Source organism: Schistocerca nitens, chromosome 8, assembly GCF_023898315.1.
Source record: "Schistocerca nitens isolate TAMUIC-IGC-003100 chromosome 8, iqSchNite1.1, whole genome shotgun sequence".
Classification (NCBI taxonomy): domain Eukaryota; kingdom Metazoa; phylum Arthropoda; class Insecta; order Orthoptera; family Acrididae; genus Schistocerca; species Schistocerca nitens.
In genome coordinates, this window is record NC_064621.1 from 157430373 (window position 1) to 157452570 (window position 22198).

The 22198-nt window shown below is 35.9% G+C and overlaps 1 protein-coding gene across 1 annotated transcript in view; it reads left to right on the forward strand.

Moving 5' to 3' along the window:
* LOC126198726 (epoxide hydrolase 4-like) overlaps positions 1 to 22198 on the forward strand; it is a 128411-nt gene that overhangs the window by 85231 nt on the left and 20982 nt on the right. Inside the window, exons 2-5 of the mRNA XM_049935247.1 lie at positions 4702 to 4826; positions 4957 to 5069; positions 11556 to 11712; positions 11817 to 11977. Of these exons, the coding sequence (XP_049791204.1) occupies positions 4702 to 4826; positions 4957 to 5069; positions 11556 to 11712; positions 11817 to 11977 (556 nt within the window). The remainder of the gene's footprint in view (positions 1 to 4701; positions 4827 to 4956; positions 5070 to 11555; positions 11713 to 11816; positions 11978 to 22198) is intronic.

The following is a 22198-nucleotide window of genomic DNA, read 5'->3' on the forward strand; positions in this document are numbered from 1 at the left end:
TATCACCATCAAAGCGAATGGAAACTTGATAAAAAACAAGCCGGAAGTCGAAAACATTTTGAATAATCATTTTTTAAATGTTGTAGAGAAAATAGGATCGAAATGTTCATTAGAAGAAGGAAGGCAGTTAATGGAACAGGCCTTACCCACACCATTTGATACAATTGAAATTCCACCCACCTCTCCTTCTGAAATTAGGAAGATAATACTCTTTCTCAAGAATAAAAGCTCACATGGAATTGATGGCATTTCCAGCAGGATAATAAAAGCTTGTTCCCAAGAAATAAGTGGGATTCTTAGCCACACATGTAATAGCTCTCTGAAGCAGGGCATTTTCCCAGATAGAATGAAGTATCCCATTGTTAAACCACTGCATAAAAAAGGGGATATGACTGTTGTCAACAACTACCGCCCAATCTCTCTTCTGACTGCCTTATCCAAAATTCTTGAAAAAGTAATGTATTGTAGAGTAGCTTAACACCTTTGTAAAAATAAAGTTTTAACAAAATGTCAGTTTGGTGTCCAGAAGGGTTTCTCAACGGAAAATGCTATATATACTTTCACTAATGAAATATTACATGCTCTGAGTAACCGGAAGTCACCCGTCTGGATTTTTTGTGAGCTATCAAAGGCTTTTGATTGTGTAAATCATGGAATACTTCTAGATAAGCTCAAGTACTGTGGTATGAATGGGACAGTGCTCAAATGGTTTTCATCATACCTAACAGGAAGAGTACAGAAAGTTGAAATAAACAGTTCACACAATATGCAAAAAACTGGTGATTTCTCAAACTGGGGAACAATCAAGAATGGGGTGCCACAAAGTTCGGTCTTGGGTCCTCTGCTGTTCTTAATATATATTAATAACTTGCCATTCTATATTCACGAAGATGCAAAGCTGGTACTTTTTGCCGATGATACAAGTATAGCTATCACACCCGACAGACAAGAATTAACTGGTGAAATTGTAAACGATGTTTTTCAGAAAATCATTAAGTGGTTCTCTGCAAATGGGCTCTCATTAAAGTTTGACAAAATGCAGTATATACAGTTCCACACAGTAAATGGAATGACCCAATTAATAAATATAGACTTCGATCAGAAATCGGTAGCTAAGGTAGAATATTCAAAATTTCCAGGTGTATGCATTGATGAGAAGTTGAACTGGAAAAAACACACTGAGGATCTGCTGAAACGTTTGAGTTCAGTTACTTATGTTATTAGGGTCATTGCAAATTTTGGCGATTTACATCTGAGTAAATTAGCTTACCACGCCTATTTTCATTCTCTGCTTTCATATGGCATCATATTCTGGAGTAACTCATCATTGAGTAAAAGAGTGTTCATCGCACAAAAGCATGTAATCAGAATAATTGCTGGAGCTCATCCAAGATCATCCTGCAGACACTTATTTAAAGAGCTAGAAATCTTCACTGTAGCCTCGCAATATATATATATATTCACTTATGAAATTTGTTATTAACAATCCGAACGAATTCAAAAGTAATAGCAGTGTACATGGCTACAACACTAGGAGAAAGGATGATCTTCACTACTCAAAGTTAAATCTAACTTTGGCTGAGAAGGGGGTAAATTATGCTGCCACAAAAGTCTATGGTCACTTACCTAATAGCATCAAAAGTCTGACAGATAGCCATATAGGATTTAAAAGGAAATTAAAAGAATTTCTTAATGCCAACTCCTTCTACTCATTAGATGAATTTTTGGATATAGTAAGTCGGTAATTTCCCAGTTCCACATCATTACGAAGTACTGTATTCATGATCTACGGAACAAGTACTAATCTAATCTAACTGTTCACATACAATACAAAAAACTGTGTTTTCAAATTTCAAATTAAAGTTATGTACCATTTTATATCCACATTGATCAACTATCTAGAAATCATTAATCCTGAATACTATATTACTTAGTTATTTAAGAAAAAACAATGTTTGAGATCTTGCATGCTCAGGTATTGCACATTTCATAATATGTCAGTATCAGGCAGTTCATTAACATCATAATACATCTGTTAACATCTCACTGTTGGCTTCAAATGGCACTGAGCACTATGGGACTCAACATCTTAGGTCATAAGTCCCCTAGAACTTAGAACTACTTAAACCTAACTAACCTAAGGACATCACACACACCCATGCCCGAGGCAGGATTCGAACCTGCGACCGTAGCAGCCTCGCAGTTCTGGACTGCAGCGCCAGAACCGCACGGCCACCGCGGCCGGCTGTTGGCATCTGTTCAGGCAGCTGGGCATACTACCACTACCATCACAATTTATTAACTCCCTATCAAAGTTTTCCTTTTAATTATAATTAAAACATGTAGAATAAAAATTACATCCACTAGTCATGACTATTGTCACATAGAGGGGACAAATTACGCCTCCATCTTCCTCTTTTTCAAGGTCTTCCAATATTTCTTTTCCAATTCAGCTTGTAGTTCAGTGTCTTCTGCAGAATTCTGAGACCTTGGTGTTCTCATGAGGTATTATTTCCAATCTTCATGATAGTTTTGAATTTTTTCATTCATGCTGAAAATACTTAATTCTTTTCTAATGTCTTCATTTCTAATCATCTCTCTTCTTGTGCAGTCCTTTTTCTTTTTGGGAACCTGATCTCTATGGATAACACAGGAACCACCACTACTTTATAGAATTTCATGATAGTATGTTTTTGTACTTTATGGCCAATGTTCTGCTAACGGTACCACAGATGGCTTGGAATTTGTGTATTTTATTTTGAACATCAGAGTCAAAATCAGAACTTAGAGCACGGCCTAAATAACAGATTTGAGATAATTGTTCTAAAAGTGAATTATAGAAAACATTTTGTGACCTTACTGGAAATTTTCCTCAGATTTCCATTATTTTTGTTTTGTTACTAGAAATTTGCAGATTTCATTCAGCTAATATGCCAATCTTCGGAGGTCATATTCATTCTTTTGAATAATAATGTCATCAGCAAACAAAAGTACTTCAGGTATTCCTCATTTGTTACCTCAACTCCTTTACATACCTCACATTTCCATTTGCAAAGAATGAAGTCAGTGTATTCTTCTAATTGATTCCTACATGTCTCTGCAACAATGCATGTAGTTTTGTAAAGACTTTGCACTACCTCTGTTCCATAATAAGGACATCCACATTCAGACATAATCTTCTACAGGCTATCATTCAAACATAATCTTCTACAGGCTATCATGGCTCACATGGTCAAAAGCCTTCTCAAGGTCAATAAAGGGCATATGGGTTTCTATATTAAATTCTGTGACTGTCTATAATGTTTTTAATTCCAACCACATTGTCTGTGCATGAATGATCTGATCTAAATCCGTTTTGCTCTTCAGAAATAACAGCTTCTGTGATATTCTTCATGCAGTAATTGATTATCTGTGAGTATAGTTTGCATCCAATATTCAGAAGATGCATGGCACGATAATTTTTACAATCGTGATATTTCCGTTTTTGGAAAAGAGTTTACTTCTGCTGTATACCAAGGGTCTGGGCTGGGATCTTGCAGTTCATTTATTAATTGTAAAAATCTTTTATCAAGTGGTAACCCTGCATATTTAATTAGTTCTGCATTTATTCCATCTATTCCAGTAGCTTTTCTATTCTTCATGCCTTTCAAAGCCTCTTGTACTTACAGATCATCTGTAGGAATTGGATCTACTGCTTCATTGTACATGTTTTCTCAATCGTCATCTTTGGCCTTCTGTATATGCCACAAGCCTGTATAGTGATTTATCTGTTGTGTATGGGGCATAACGTTCAGTGAGGCAATCACTTTTTCGTCCTTGTTGAGGGCTTTCATGACTTTGTACACACATTGCTGCCTACCATGTATATTGTGTTGTAAGATGCTTACGAATGAGACCCATGACTCTTGGTGTGCTTTGTGTACTATTTGTTTTGTAACATTCCTTTTTATTTTGTATGTTTACCAGCTCTGATGTTCTTTTCTGTAGAAACTTTAAATAAGCTATTAGTTTTTCTTTAATTTCTGTGCAAGTTTTTGCAGCATTTCAGAGCGTGTCAAGCTTAGCTTCTCTGCCTGTCAGGATCATTGTGTTCAAAAATTGTTACTTCAGTATCTAATATCTGCAAGACCTCTGCCATCTACTTCATTGTCAACTTTCTTGTTTTTTGAACCGATTCTGCATTGCCGTCAATGGTCTTCATAATTTATTCAAAATGTTACAGAGTGTGCAAATTTCACCAACATGCTCACTTTTCTCACTGCAATCCATAACTTCTAACAAAGATTACTTTCTACATGATTTCATAAATATTCTTCATATTGACAGACTCGCCATTCTTTTGCGTCTCATTGTGAAAATAGAACATGTCAACTGCAGTTACAGATCTACTGCAGTGATGTAACAGTGAAAAAGGTACATGTCAAAATGTGGAATCATCAGTATTACTGTTTCCATACAATGACAATTAGTTCCAAAATTGTTGTCTTCTCATGCACATAAAACGCAATTTATGCAGTAGTGAAAACATGGACAACAAAAGCATGTATACTGATTTTAGCTTTGTACAGCTCAAAAATTAGTCATTGTACACCAATTAAAAATAACGTAAAATATGTTTCTTTTTTTAATGTTTTTATTGCAATACTTTGTGGCTCTCAGTGCTGGAGAAATTTCTCAAGTTGTAAAATGGAATATTTTCAGGGAATCCAACTGCATTATGTCGAGAAAGGCGATCACTCGAAACCTCTTATGCTCTTCATCCATGGTTTCCCTGAATTTTGGTATTCTTGGCGGCATCAAATAAAGGAATTTTCAAAGGATTACTGGTATGAACTTAAAAACATTAGTATATTATCACTCATAGAAGCCATATGAATTAGATCTATATACAGAAGTAATAGAACAAACAAGCTATTAAAGTTCAGCTTAAAAAATTTACTATGTATTCTATTACAGGGTTGTTGCATACGATATGCGAGGATATGGGGACTCAGAAAAACCTGAGTCTGTAAGCAGTTATTCAATGGATTTACTTGTAGATGATGTCAAACAGCTTGTAGAATATTTTGGTATGTTCCTGGCGTACTATTCTTTAAAATTTGACACACATCACTCAGTATAATTGCTTTTCTTGTGCTTGTCATCATTTTTTTCACTTTCAAATATTTTACAATTAGCAAGGACCAAATTACAAGGTAAGTAGTTAAGTTGTTCACCCTGCAGCTTTAATTTTTAAAAAATGAGGGTATGTTTTTTGAATAGTTTCCCCATTCTGAGGCAAGTAATGTTATTGATGACAAGTAAATTTTGAATAATTGGGAGGGCTTCATGGTGTTACACCTGTGCAATAAAAAATACAGTTACTAAATAAATAAATAAGCAAGAATGGAGTGTAATCTCATTGATAAAGTGAAATATGTACTGTACTAGACCTGATGACAATAATGAAGATGGAAGTGAATGAATCAAGGCACAGTATATGAATATTTCAGAAGATTGATGAAAAAAATCAGTACACCCAGTCAGTTATAAAAGCAAAGAAGATCAAAAGTAGACTACTAAAAGAGGCAAAATGGAAACAAAACTAGAAGACTTAAGGGAAAAGGCAATAGAAAAAAGTAATTTCAAAGTCACTATTTTCAGAAAGAACTCATTAAAAATTAGGAAACTTTGTAACACTGTGGAGGCACAGCTGCTTTGAGTATTGTGGGAAGTCAACAAGGGAGAAAGAAATTTTTACTTACAGCAATAAGGTATATGTGTTTCAAGAATGATTCCAGATTTGTCCCTGAAACAGCTACAGGAATTCTATTTCAACCTAATTTAAATTGGGGCTGACAAAATTTGAAATGATATGTGTATGCCTAGTAATTTCAAGAGCCATAGCAGAGAAATGGTGTATGTGTCAGGGGAAGGGTATAAATTAATGGTGTGGGTGCAGGTTCCTAGCTGAGAAAACCTGAGAAAAGGAAGAAATGGTTTGAAGTTACTTGGGTATGTTTTGTGGTGATGTTACTTCAACTACCATGTGGTTATTTCACACCTTTTTCCCCAAATTGTGTAGACTAAGTGAGCAGTAGAGATAATTGATAAGACTTTTATTGTTTTGTCAAACTTGGTATTGTCTAAATGTGTCAGAATCCTACTGGATGACATATTTCTTTCTTTATAGCTTGAGCAAGATCTTCACTGCAGTTGGGCTGCAATGTTTGTCAGCTGTGAAAAGGAATAAGTCATGAGAGGTTGATTAATCTGTGCATTCTACGACTGATCTGTTGGTGATGAACTCGTAGCAAATTTTAGAGAGAATATAGGCTGCTATTCTTTTACCCATTTGCCCAACTCTGCCTTTGCACTTGTATATTGTCATCACATTTTCTACAGGACAGTTTCCTGTGTGAAAGTGAAGTTCATCTGATCATTTGCCTCTGAATGTAACATTTTAATTCCACCATTTAACAAGCTACAGCCAACCATCATTATCTCGTTATCGTAACTAATAGAATCGTGATTGCACCATAAGTGTACACATATTTATCAACTTCTCAAATTGGTAAAGGATTTCACATTATTATTATTATTATTATTATTATTATTATTATGTATATAACTTATCTGACCCAGAACATTGGGTGGCAGTTGTTTTCACTTAAAACTGATTAGCTCAGGAGGTATAATTGAAGACATCATGATACCATCTATGCTTACCTTTATATACGTTCAATATCCCCTGTTAGTTGTATGTGATGTAAGTCACACACAGCTGAGCAATTATATATGGATTGCATGAGTGATTTGTAATCTATATCCTTTGTAGACTGATTGCAATTTTCTAATATTCTGCCAGTAAACCAAGGTCTACCACCTTCTTTTTCTATGACTCAGTCTGTGTGATCATTCTATTTCATTTTTCTCCAAAGTGATCATTCCATTTCATTTCCCTACTGATCTTTACACCAAGGTATTTGTATGAGCTGATCGATACCTGCTGTAACTCATTGATGTTATAGGCATAAGATGTTGTTGTTGTTGTTGTTGTTGTTGTTGTTGTTGTCTTCAGTCCTGAGACTGGTTTGATGCAGTTCTCCAAGCTACCATATCCTGTGCAAGTTTCTTCATCTCCCAGTAGCTACTGCAACCTACATCCTTCTGAATCTGCTTAGTGTATTCATCTCTTGGTCTCCCTCTACGATTTTTACCCTCCATGCTGCCCTCCAATACTAAATTGGTGATCCCTTGATGCCTCAGAACATGTCCTACCAACCGGTCCCTTCTTCTCGTCAAGTTGTGCCACAAACTCCTCTTCTCCCCAATTCTATTCAATACCTCCTCATTAGTTATGTGATCTACCCATCTAATCTTCAGCATTCTTCTGTAGCACCACATTTCGAAAGATTCTAATCTCTTCCTGTCCAAACTATTTATCGTCCATGTTTCACTTCCATAAATGGCTACACTCCAAACAAATATTTTCAGAAACGACTTCCTGACATTTAAATCTATACTCGATGTTAACAAATTTCTCTTCTTCAGAAAAGATTTCCTTGCCATTGCCAGTCTACATGTTATATCCTCTCTACTTCGACCAGCATCAGTTATTTTGCTCGCCAAATAGTGAAACTCCTTTACTACTTTAAGTGTCTCATTTGCTAATCTAATTCCGTCAGCATCACCTGACTTAATATGACTACATTCCATTATCCTCGTTTTGCTTTTGTTGATGTTCATCTTATATCCCACTTTCAAGACACTATCCATTCCGTTCAACTGCTCTTCCAAGTCCTTTGCTGTGTCTGACAGAATTACAATGTCATCGGCTAACTTCAAAGTTTTTATTTCTTCTCCATGGATTTTAATACCTACTCCGAATTTTTTTGTTTCCTTTACTGCTTGCTCAATATACAGTTTGAATAACATCGAGGAGAGGCTACAATCCTGTCTCACTCCCTTCCCAACCACTGCTTCCCTTTCATGTCCCTCGACTCTTATAACTGCCATCTGGTTTCTGTAAAAATTGTAAATAGCCTTTCGCTCCCTGTATTTTACCCCTGCCACCTTTGGAATTTGGAAGAGAGTATTCCAGTCAACATTGTCAAAAGCTTTCTCTAAGTCTACAAATGCTGGAAACGTAGGTTTGCCTTTCCTTAATCTTTCTTCTAAGATAAGTCGTAAGGTCAGTATTGCCTCACGTGTTCCAATATTTCTACGGAATCCAAACTGATCTTCCCCGATGTCGGCTTCTAACAGTTTTTCCATTCGTCTGTAAATAATTCATGTTAGTATTTTGCAGCTGTGACTTATTAAACTGATAGTTGGGTAATTTTCACATCTGTCAACACCTGCTTTCTTTGGGATTGGAATTATTATATTCTTCTTGAAGTCTGAGGGTATTTCGCCTGTCTCATACATCTTGCTAACCAGATGGTAGAGTTTTGTCAGGGCTGGCTCTCCCAAGGCTGTCAGTAGTTCTAATGGAATGTTGTCTACTCCCGGGGCCCTGTTTCGACACAGGTCTATCAGTGCTCTGTCAAACTCTTCACGCAGTATCGTATCTCCCATTTCATCTTCATCTACATCCTCTTCCATTTCCATAATATTGTCCTCAAGTACATCGCCCTTGTATAGACCCTCTATATACTCCTTCCACCTTTCTGCTTTCCCTTCTTTGCTTAGAACTGGATTTCCATCTGACCTCGTGATATTCATACAAGTGATTCTCTTTTCTCCAAAGGTCTCTTTAATTTTGCTGTAGGCAGTATCTATCTTACCCCTAGTGATATATGCCTCTACATCCTTACATTTGTCCTCTATCCATCCCTGCTTAGCCATTTTGCACTTCCTGTCGATCTCATTTTTGAGACGTTTGTATTCCTTTTTGCCTGCTTCATTTACTGCATTTTTATATTTTCTCCTTTCATCAATTAAATTCAATATTTCTTCTGTTACCCAAGGATTTCTACTAGCCCTCGTCTTTTTACCTACTTGATCATCTGCTGCCTTCACTACTTCATCCCTCAGAGCTACCCATTCTTCTTCTACTGTACTTCTTTCCCCCACTGCTGTCAATTGTTCCCTTATGCTCTCCCTGAAACTTTGTACAACCTCTGGTCCTTTCAGTTTATCCATGTCCCATCTCCTTAAATTCCCACCTGTTTGCAGTTTCTTCAATTTTAATCTGTAGTTCATAACCAATAGATTGTGGTCAGAGTCCACATCTGCCCCTGGAAATGTCTTACAATTTAAAACCTGGTTCCTAAATCTCTGTCTTACCATTATATAATCTATCTGGTACCTTTTAGTACCTCCGTGATTCTTCCATGTATACAACCTTCTTTTATGATTCTTGAACCAAGTGTTAGTTATGATTAAGTTATGCTCTGTGCAAAATTCTACCAGACGGCTTCCTCTTTCATTTCTTAGCCCCAATCCATATTCACCTACTATGTTTCCTTCTCTCCCTTTTCCTACACTCGAATTCCAGTCACCCATGACTATTAAATTTTCGTCTCCCTTCACTATCTGAATAATTTCTTTTATCTCATCATACATTTCATCAATTTCTTCATCATCTGCAGAGCTAGTTGGCATATAAACTTGTACTACTGTAGTAGGCATGGGCTTCGTGTCTATCTTGGCCACAATAATGCGTTCACTATGCTGTTTGTAGTAACTTACCCGCATGCCTATTTTTTTATTCATTATTAAACCTACTCCTGCATTTCCTCTATTTGATATTGTATTTATAACCCTGTATTCACGTGACCAAAAGTCTTGTTCCTCCAGCCACCGAACTTCACTAATTCCCACTATATCTAACTTTAACCTATCCATTTCCCTTTTTAAATTTTTTAACCTACCTGCTCAATTAAGGGATCTGACATTCCACACTCCGACCCGTAGAATGCCAGTTTTATTTTTCCTGATAACACCGTCCTCTTAAGTAGTCCCCGCCCGGAGATCTGAATGGGGGACTATTTTACCTCCGGAATATTTTACCCAAGAAGACGCCATCATCATTTAACCATACAGTAAAGCTGCATGCCCTCGGGAAAAATTACGGCTGTAGTTTCCCCTTGCTTTCAGCCGTTCGCAGTACCAGCACAGCAAGGCCGTTTTGGTTAATGTTACAAGGCCAGATCAGTCAATCATCCAGACTGTTGCCCCTGCAACTACTGAAAAGGCTGCTGCCCCTCTTCAGGAACCACACGTTTGTCTGGCCTCTCAACAGATACCCCTCCGTTGTGGTTGCACCTACAGTATGGCCATCTGTATCGCTGAGGCACGCAAGCCTCCCCACCAACGGCAAGGTCCGTGGTTCATGGGGGGCATAAGATATTATGTTTTTCATTTTGTGTAATGCATAATTTTACATTTCTGAATATTTAAACAAGTTGCCAATCTTTGCACCTTTTATTTATGTTATTTATTTAGCATATTGTTGTATCACAAAAAATAATATTACAATTAGCTCAAATTACCAACTAATATTGAAGCCATGAGTATAGTGTAGTTATCACTCTCTCATCACCAGGAACTCTGATGGATTGCTAGGGAAAGCTTTCTGAGGATATTCTTGAATTATCCGGTGAACAGTCAGCTTTGAGAGCCACATTCGCAACATGGTGAAGTTATTTTCTTCCACTGGTGCAAAGAGTCAGCACACCTTCCAGTTTTGGTTCTTATTCAGTTAAGAACCGACCACATCTGGAGTGGCAATGCAAACCAGGTGACACTGGTATTAAAGCCATTTTCAACTAACATTCTTTCTGTTTCCAAGGATGGATTATGAGGGCAAAACCTACATTTGCTGATGCTTGGGATGTCTGCATGAAGAGGAGGATTAGGATTTTTCTGTAGTTTATTGTACTCCTGTACAATTGCACTTTCCCACTGCAGAGGTGGAGGTGATATGTGGTTGAGTATGAGCAACAAAAAGTATTTGTAGGTCTGATGATACCAGTTTTAAGATGTGTGGTATGGATGAGCTGTGTATCAACAAGCTTTCTGTGGGCACTGTTCATACAGGCTGGTGAACAGTGTTCCACAACAAGGTAAGCCAATTCCAGAACTGAAGTACGCAGTGTTGATGCAGTTGATCCCCACAATGTGCCACAGAGTTTCTGGAGGATGCTGTTTTGTGTTTTGACTTCGGCAGCTGTTCTCATTTTGGGTTTCTGTAATGTCTGAGAAATCTTCCTTCAAGGTGGACAATGAACTCTTTGTTGACAATCTTGTTGTTGAGATGAAACACTGATACCATCTTCTTGGTACCACTTTGTAATGTTATCAAGAACTGACTGAATATTTGTGCAGCTTCTTTCAGGGAGAATATGATTTTGTTGTGCAAAGAATAAGACAGTCAGTCTCTAAGCAACTGTTGTTTTTGTATTTCTTTAGCTCTTTCTATAAATACCTGTGATTATGATATGTTATAGTGCAATGTTTCTATGTTTTGAAGATTTGACTCTCTCACTTGTTAGTATCGTTATTATTTATGTCACTGTTCCTGTATTTTTAATTTCACCATATTATGTTCTCTTTTTTTTTATTTCTAGGGAAACAAAAGATTACTCTTGTTGCCCATGATTGGGGTGGCATGGTAGCATGGTACTTTTTGCTAAAACACCCAGAAAAGGTTGAAAAATATATAATCATGGATACTGGATTTCCAAAAGGGTTCTTCAGTTCACTTAAACAGTTTTTTAAATCATGGTATGTGCATCTTCTTCTTTTATCATCTTCTTAAAATTCAAGGTGTCATTGGAAATTTTGGAAAGTAGCTCTTTCTGAAATATATTTTTTCTTTTCTTTTACAGGTACATATTTTTCTTCCAAATGCCTTACCTTCCAGAGATGTTTGCTTCATCTTTTGATCTGGAAAATTTCACCAAAATATTTATAGATGATGGTTCAGTTGAGACTGGTGGTATAACTGAAGAAGATATTGAAGCTTATAAGTTTACTTTCCAAAATAAAGGTAAGTGTTTGTTTGGGTTTGTCTCATGTACATGTGGTTAGAAGATCCGCACAAATTAAGAAAGTGAGCTATAATTAAAGAATTCTTTACCTAGGTTTTGACAAATATAAATTTGTCTTCTTCAGAAGATGGCAATTTTACATTAGTAAGAACTAATGTACCATCGCCGTTTTTACAAATGTCGGCATAGATCTATTTGTCAAAAATGAAATATAGCCCTAGAATTAGGGTTTGTCACGTAAATGTAAACTAGTACATGGAACTTGCAGAGCTCACAACCTAGGTAAAGAATTCTTTATCCATTGCAACTGGTCGGCTGTTTATAATTTTATTACGTGGAACCGTTGCTGTTGTGCAGCTATGTTTAAAATATTGAGCTATAATTCCCGACATGCCTGTGTGTTCTGTCTGTTGCTCAACATTTTTTGCATACTTTTAGTAACTTTCTTTTGTCATAATTTTTTATAGTCGTAGAAGGTTTGGATAATATTTAACGTAAGTATTAAAATAACAGTGTTACTGAATTGTATATGTCAAGCAAATAATACATTCTTTGCTGGACCCAGTTAAATTCTTAATAAGTTAAGATTCACCAACAGAAGTGAGTTTCTACCATTTACTTTGTTTTGGATGGTAATGATAAAACTAGTTGTCTTGTTGCTGGTAAAATTTCAGTAATTTTAAACAAATCAGTACCACTGATACCTTGTTGCTATAATAGGTTATATGGTACTAACTCACAACTGATTATGCACAGATATCGACATATGGTCGAGATATTATTTCCGCACCTGTAACATATTTGTTCTGTTTGAACATTTCATTAGTCATTCCAGGATGCAGTCATGATTTCATTAATAAGTATACAGGGGCATGGTATAAACTCCTGAGTGGAACATTTTCATTCCTTCAGTATAACATTTAATGGGGGAGACCCAACTGTAGAATTAAGAGTCATTCCACTGCACTTCCAACCTGAAATCCATGACTCATTTACAGCTACAAGTGTATTGTGCATTCATGACCTTCCTTTGCTGTTATATTATGCAGGCATGACATACTGTAGGAAACTGAAGTATAGAAATTTCATATTCAGTTGCTTGCAGTTGTCAACAATGAATAAAATATAAAAACCTGGTTATTTATGAAGAAATTTTTCTCTGAGACCTTCCAGTAAAATAATAGCACAGTGTGGTATTTGTAGTCAAACATTATGTTTGAAAACAACTGTGAGTAACCTGAGAAAACTTACAGAATGAAACATCCAACAATAAGGTTATCATTTCAGCGGCAAAGTGTGCTGGATTCATCATCAACTGAATGAAGTGCTGTTTACGACAATATTGATGATGTCAATGGACAAGATAATCAACAGCCATAAAGTTAATCTAGACACATTGTTGATTATGTCACATGAACCTATGGCATATTCCTCTAAAATTCAAATTATAAAGGTAATATGAAAGTCTGGCAAACACTCTAGTGACTTCATTTCTGGGGTGGGGGGTGGGGGTGGGGGGGCAGCAGAGAGAGAGGGGAGGGGGGGGGGGGTGTTAGGTGCAAAACACGGAGAAAGAAACTAGCTAATCTCCTTTCAAGTTATCCATTGAAGATTTTCAGTCTTTCTCAGTTGTTGAAGACAAAGGTTTTATTGCTATTGTCAAAGGTTTGAATCCAGTACATTGTTTGCCAAGATGAAAGGCAATTTTGTGGAAGTATGCTTCCGGCAGCAGAACACACAAATTGCATAGATGCTGCACAAGAACCCCTTATTACAACTGAAAGAAACTGCTTGAAAACTGATACTACATGAATGTTTAAAGATGATGAAAGCTATGTAGCTGTGACAACACATTTAATAACATATGATTTTCAACTCCAGTGAGTATTGCTACAGTGTTCATAAATGTAGGATTCTCACACAAATGTTCATGTGGTATGAAAGAGAGAGAGAGAGAGAGAGAGAGAGAGATTATTACTGGTAGTTCAGTCTTTGAGATAAGATTTTGGCTGTAATCATTGATGATGTGGCAAACATGAAAAATGCAGTAGTAAATGAACTCAGGTGATGCACTGAAAAAGTGAAATTGTTGACAGAAAAAATAAAAACATCAGGTGCTTACTACAAGTAGTTTGTGGAAAAACAGCTCAGAAAAGCCTGGGATTAAGTCCAAAATGCTCATTCAGTATAGCCCAACAAAGTGGAACTGTGCTTGTTATATGCTTGAATGTCCCAAAAGAAAAAAAGAAACTGAGGGACTAAAAACTGTAGTGATAATAGACAAAGACACTCGAGCTCTGACATAAGGTATATGAATACTCTGTTCTGAAGCTTAAATAAATGAAAATTGAGAATGAACCATATAAAATACTTAAGAAAACATTTCTACAGTAGTTCAAACTATTTTGCTGGTTTCAGTGTAATTCACAGCCTCTAGCGGACCTAGTAAATAATTAATAGATTTCTGGAACTATTTATTTTATATTTATTTTATATGAAGAAATACATATCATTTGTAGTCATACAGTTAAGAATTTAGACACAAAACTAATATATTTAAATTCTGAAAATTAATAATTTAATACTAGTAACAAGGAGAACATTTAGCTATAAGATTGGGGCTTAATTAAAATAGATACATTTAATCAGAGTTCAGCATTTAGTGAATGATGATAGTTGATAACAGAGGGAGCAGTCACTGAATGCTCCTGATACTTTCTCAGAGGACAGTGTTTGACAATATGCTGAATGATTTGTTGTTGGACCCCACAATTGCAGGCTGTAGAGTTTAGGAGTCCCCACTTGTGCATTATAGCATTGCACCAGGCTCTTTATCTTGTTCAGTCTCATCTACTCACTTATCTTCAGGTCAAATCCTGGTAGGCTGGCAGATGTTTCTTGAACACTTGATATTTTATTGTTGCAGCATTCAAGTTGCCTTACACCAGTCTTTTTACTGTCAAACTTCTTGTTGTGTCTTCCATTATGCCACAGTACAAAGCGTGATATCAAGTGATCTGGACGAGGGTCATTTAAGACTGTAAGAATTGGAAGGTCTTGGCGGTAGTTGAGGTGATGCAGCTTCCTCAAGTTTCAATTGGTTGCTTTCAGGCATCGCAATTCAGATGATGGAATGCTTCTGGCAGTGTGCAGTCAAGGGATTGGTGGGGGTTTTAGTGCAAGCATAATTTTCATAGATTCATTCAGATGGATGTCTAGTTTCCTTGTATGAGTACTGTGATGCCACACTGGAGTATAGATTCAGCTAATGGGTTTCTAAGTATCTAGACAATATAGTTTCTCCTTCCTCTAGTGTGCTGTTTTGCATGCCTACGGCTAGGTCATCTGCATAGCAAGACATTTTGCTAGCAGTGTTTGGAATGTCACTGGTGTACAGGTTGAAGAGCAAGAGTTCTAGGACTGATCCTTGGGGAAGCTCATTTTTTGTGGTAAATCACGTACTTTTTTTTTTGTCTAGCACTGTCCTTGAAGTAACAGTTAACATATCTCCCACAAGAATTGTCAGTTTCTTATTTGGGGGCATGCATTTTTAATTTCAGTAGTAGTCCATCTAGCGAGACATCTAGAACTATTGGTTAGTTGGAACTGGAACATTATAAGCTATTACTGATAGATAATGTATAGTTTAGTTCATCCCTATATCATACTCTGTATGCTTTCCTAGAAAAAACAAATGTAACAAAGAAGTAATGTAAAAGATTACAAAAACACTGATAAATGGCAGTTGATAAATGTATTTATTATTTATGGACAATTGACTCCCAGGTGAAAAGTCTGGCAATTAATGCAGAGTATTCACATTAGTAATGAATTTGGAGTCTGTGGAATTTAAGTGATCGTAAAATAAAAATTATGGACATAATGATAAATATGTTAGTGATGAAAAATCAGCAAACTGATTCTCTTTTGGTGTAGTTTGTAATCTGGAGCTAAAAACAGTTGTTTTGTTCAAAATGAAGATATTATATGGCTAAATCTTAGAAAATGTGATACCATAATTCAAATGTTTTGTGAACATGATGTGACTTAATATAAATTATTTTATAATTATATAATTATAATTATTTATAATCTGACAAATGTACACTACCAGTTATTGAAATTCCCAAGAGAAAATGACATGTGGCTACATGTCAGTAATTAATAAATGCATCATAGAACCGTTAAGCAAAGTAAAGTTAACACATACCACTCTTGACCTGCCTAAATGCAGAGATTAATGTTCTTTTACATTCATTCATCCATTCATTATATTTCGCTGTCGAGCCTGGCAGTCTAGTGGTTAAGTGCATGCTTGGAAACAGACAGGTCATGGGACCATATCCTGTTCAGTCTGTATTTTAATCTGTCTTTCACCTCTCAACAATGTGGGAGTCAACAGAAATGGAACATGACTCACATTACTTGTTAAACTGTAGGTCTGCTTTTCCCTGGTTGGATAACTGGAGTAGGTTAGGAGCATGCAAGTCATCAAAGTGGTATCCAATTGAAAGACTTGTACCAAGACATTAAGCCCCACAAATTATATTTGGCTCACACAATTCTCTATTAATGTAGTACATCACATTCTTGGGAAATTTGCCTGCCGGTATAAAAACTTACTGGACAGAAACAGATTGTGGAATTATAGAAAATTATGCAACCATTATTTATTAGGACTTAGTATTCCACCAGATAACCACATATAAAACAGCTCCAAACATATGATTACTTTAAAAATGAGTTAGTTAAATATTTGATGATAGGTGTGAAAGCAAGAAAAAGTTTAGAAAAGGTTTGAAATTGTGCTTAAAGCTTATTGGGAGTTGTTAAGTCCTCAAAGTATGAAGCACTGGATGGATATAGTGTTGGTACTTTGTCCTCCATTTTAAGCAAAAGATAGTTTTCCATGCATCTCTATGTTTATGACATCTTTTCTCTTGAAGATTTGCAGGCACATTCAGTGGTATATGTTTATACTGTTGGCAAACTGTGTTGTGAATAGAGTTAGTAATAAAGAAGTAATAAATTAAAATGTCATTCCTGATGCTGAAGTTTGATTGCATGTACAGCAAAAATGTAGTGGGTGATAAACTTCCTTCCTTTCATCAATTTGTTGGGGTGTTAACAAGAAATTTTTTTTATAAAGGTTTGAAATTATGTGTAAAGACTGTTTGAAGTTGCTAAGTGCTCTCACTCTCAATTACTGGATGAATGAAGTTGATGTATGTGTGCTCAGTCAGTCGTGCTGCCTGAAGTCACACATGTTCAGTTTCTGACTGTAATACATGTCTTATTGTGTTGAACTTTTAACATTAGGATTGTACATCTTCATGAGTATATTACAACAGCATTTTAAATTCAGTCAACCATGCAGAATACTGAAATTAAATTTTTGTTATCTGGTAACTGCTAGGTAGGCAACCTGCAACTGGTTCCGAGTTGTGGGATAGTTGCTTAGTAATATAGATCCCTTCCATGTATCTATATATTTAAGGTTGTCATGCATGTAAGAATGAGTAACAGGTTGTAACACTCCTACTCACAATATTGATGAGTATTAAGTCAGAATTTCGATTTAAAAGTATTATTTGTAGTATCCACATTCGTGCAAAATTATGAACTGAGTTTTGAAGCAGGAAAAGTTACCCAAATACTTGGTTTCTTTTCTAGTTGAATCAGAAGTGTCAAAGTATATTGTTCATATTTAAATATTATTTACATTTGTTGCAGAAGAACTGAGATGATTCTTAGGTTTTTTCCTACTCTTATTTGATTGCAAAGATTTAAATTAATGAAAAGTCTTCAGACAACTCAATTTCTTTATCATTTATTCACAGAAAGCAAACTGAACACAACAGCAGTCCCACTGAATGACTCACTCTCTACCGTTTCACTCACTTCCTACTGACTCAGTGATTCTGTTCAGTCACAACCACTGTCCCCTATAATATCTCAACAATGGTTGCTACTTACAGTATTGTTATAATTGGAAATACTTGTACAAAATTATCTAAGTTTGATATTACATTCAGCAGGAAAAACATTTTTCAGTATTAGTTTCATAAAATGTAGAAGCTTTGAAAGTTAAATATTATGTGAGTATTAATAGTTAACATGGCAATAAGTATATTTTCATTTGAATTAAATTGCTATTTCACTTGTCTATAATACAGGTAATTCCATTCATCAATCTTAATTATTCTGTGCAAAATACTGTGTCCCACATTGTATTCAAAACCAGTAAGTAACACATTTACTTCATCAACAAGTGTTAACATCATTCTATAAGGCTTGAAAAAAATGTATTAAAGTATTTTCTACATTGTCTGAAATGTCATCAAACAGTAATTAGTGAAATTTAAAAATTGAAACATGACCACAAGTATATTATCACAAAATAAAATTACAGTGTATCATGATGTTTAGTAATCAAATGTATCATGTACTACAATAGGTGAATCTCTGTCTGTTTCTTTACAATGTAATGGAAAAAATGTTTTTCAGAACAAAAATTTGTGTAATTGTGTATGGTACCTAATGATGTACACACAAATCACTGTTACACAAATCTTTGCAAGAGATATGTGTCATTTGGGAAGAACTGTTAGATAGGTTGCTGGGTCAATAGAAAGCCACTTCTGAAATATATTTATTTAAAAAAAAATGGTAACATTAACAACTATTACAAAACTGCTTAACACCAAATAAGCGGGTCGATGAAATAAACCAACCAAACAAGATATTAGTCAACCCATTAATAGAGCACGCTTGTCACTTTCAAGTGCTGTGAATGGTTTAGAACTGTTACTAGGCAGTCATATGACCCTTCACCATTGATCTAAGTAGTAGATGTGAAATGATGTGTATGTGCTAGTCAGTTGTATGCAATCATCACAGTAAGGTGGGTCAGAGTGGAGACACGAAAGAAAGGCAAAAATGAGGTATCATGTTAGACATGCCCATGATGACACCGTGAATGAAGTTGCTCAATTTGTTAGAATATCAGTGTGGACTGCCCAATTTGTATATGAGGAATGGTGTACTATTCAGTCATGTATGGTGGCTTAAGAATAATGGTCTCAAATGATACCAACTGACAGGGACCAGACATGAGTGTCACAACTTGTCAGTGACAATTGGTTTCAAATCCAACAGGAACTGCTGCTGTCAGTGAATGAAGACTCACCTCAACAAGTTTTTGATCAAACATTGCGAAGGGAACTCCATGCAGTAGACATTTGGAGTGTGGTAACTTATAAAGTATCATTGATCCTGAGACAGGCACATAAAGCTGCATGTATTCAGTGTATCAAATACAGAAACTGCACAGTAGCTGACTGGAAGTGTGTAGTGTGGTCCAAATAGTCACAATTTTCAGTGATGAAAACCTTTGAGTGTGCGACATCCTAGCAAGCTGTTTAATCTGCATGTGTTGAGTATGTAACTTGCAAGACACAAATGAATTGAAGACATTAGCTGGCAGTGGTCAAGAGAGACCACAGATATATAGCTTGCAGTCTTCCCAATTAAATACCGAGTAATCAAAAAGTCGGTATAAATTTGAAAACTGAATAAATCACAGAGTAAAGTAGATAGAGGTACAAATTGACACACATGCTTGGAATGACATGGGGTTTTATTAGAACCAAAAAAATACAAACGTTCAAAAAAATGTCCGACAGATGGTGCTTCATCTGGTCAGAATAGCAATAATTAGCATAACAAAGTAAGGCAAAGCAAAGATGATGATCTTTACAGGAAATGCTCAATATGCCCTTCATCATTCCTCAACAATAGCTGTAGTTGAGGAATAATGTTGTGAACAGCACTGTAAAGCATGTGCGGAGTCATGGTGAGGCATTGGCATAGGATGTTGTCTTTCAGCATCCCTAGAGATGTCTGTCGATCACGATACACTTGCGACTTCAGGTAACCCCAAATCCAATAATCGCACGGACTGAGGTCTGGGGACCTGGGAGGCCAAGCATGACGAAAGTGGCGGCTGAGCACATGATCATCACCAAACGCCGCGCGCAAGAGATGTTTCACACGTCTAGCAATGCTTTGGTTTTTTTTGTTCTAATAAAACCCCATGTCATTCCAAGCATGTGTGTCAATTTTTACCTCTCTATCTACGTTATTCCGTGGTTTATTAAGTTTTCAAATTTATACTGACTTTTTGATCACCCGGCATATGTGTGTTCAGATTCAAATTTGTCTTCATCATGAAGTTCTGAAGTGCTGCACTTGTAATTAAACTTTCTTCTTGGACTGTACCATAGCAGCTTGAGGGATTTGGTTACCACTGCAGTTCTGCTGGTCCTGGTTTTGAATAACCTCACCAATTTTCAACTTTATATGAAGGAGTAAGATAGACTTTTTCTTTTAATAACTATTTATATTGCATACCAAGAAAGAATCTTATATTGTACGACAATATTTAGTTACAGGGAACATTGCTCATATGTACAATGTGAGATCCCACATAAATTAATTTTGTGCAAAATATGTACCTAAACACGATTTACAGGACCAATAAAGAAATACAAATACAAAAAACATTTTTTGAAGATACATGGCATCCATCTGTTTAAGCAATATGTGCAAAACAGATGGAAAAACAACAATGTAGGGAAAGATAGACTGCTATTTACCATAAAGAAGAAACATTAAGTTGCAAACAGGCACAGATATGCACAATCGAGCACCAGTTCCAGCAGCTCAGGCCTGGATGGCATTTTCTCCTACATTGTTGATATTCCTACATGGAGTTTCCATTGTTTAAACAGATGAAATAAAAATCACACAAAGAGCTTTCTTTTCTTAATTATGTAACTACTATATGTTTTCAACATTGTGACCATCATTCAGTGGCTAGATGAGTTACACATTGCTCTGCTGAAGTGATATATTACACCACATATCCGCCTGCTCAGAGGAATGATGTTACCACCATTACATAAGTGTAAATAATTATTCAGCAATACCTGTAGTTAACTCTTTTCCTTTCTATTACTATATCTTCCATACTGTTTATTATTGATTTTAAATGGAATTGAAAAATCTTATTTTCTTTTGTGACCCCAACATTAGAGTACTTCATCCAGAAGCCACTTGAATATTGCTACTCATGTAAACCACTCTTAAATTCATTAAGTGTGGCGAAACCATAGAATATTTTAACAAAAAAAAATCTGTTTGTTACTTCAACTATTCATATGTGTTAGCACAACTATCATAGCCAATATAGACACGAGGCCCCTGTCTACCACAATAGTACAAGTTTATATGCCAACTAGCTCTGCAGATGGTGAAGAGATTGAAGAAATGTTTGATGATATAAAAGAAATTATTGAGGTAGTTAAAGGAGGTGAAAATTTTATTGTGATGGGGGACTGGAATTTAATAGTAGAAAAAAATGAAGGAAAAATAGGTGAATATGAAGTGGGGGGAAGGAATGAAGGAGGAAGCCATCTGGTAGCACAGAGCATAATTTAATCATTGCTAACCCTTGGTTTAAGAATCATAAAAGAAGGTTGTGCATGTGGAAGAGACCTGGAGATCCCAGAAGGTTTCAGATTGATTGTATAATGGTTAGAAAGAGATGTGGGAACCAGATTTTCAATTTTAAGACAGTTCCAGGGCAGATGTAGACTCTGATCACATTTTATTGGTTATGAACTGTAGATTAAAACTGAAGAAATTGCAAAAAGCTAGGAAATTAAGGAGATGGACCTGGATAACTTAAAAGAAACAGTGGTTGTTGAGAGTTTCAGAGATAGCATTAGGCAAAAGATTACTAGAACAGAGGAAAGGAATACAGCAGAAGATGAATGAGTAACGTTGAGAGGTGAAATAGTGATTGCAGCAGAGGATCAAACAGGTAAAAAGACAAGGCCTTGCAGAAGGCAAGGCCTTGGATAACATGAGATGTTGAATTTAATTGCTGAAAGGAGAAAATACAAAACTGCAGCAAATGAAGTAGGCAAAATGGAATACAAACATTTAAAAAAAATGAGATTGACAACAAGTGCAAAATAGTTCAGCTGGAATGGCTGGAGGACAAATGTAAGGGTTTAGAAGAATATTTCACTATGGAAAAGACAAATACCACCTACAGGAAAATTAAAGAGGCCTTTGGAGATAGGAGAGCAGCTGTATGAATATCAGAAGCTCAGATGGAAAACCAATCTTAAGCAAAAAAGGGAAAGTTTAAA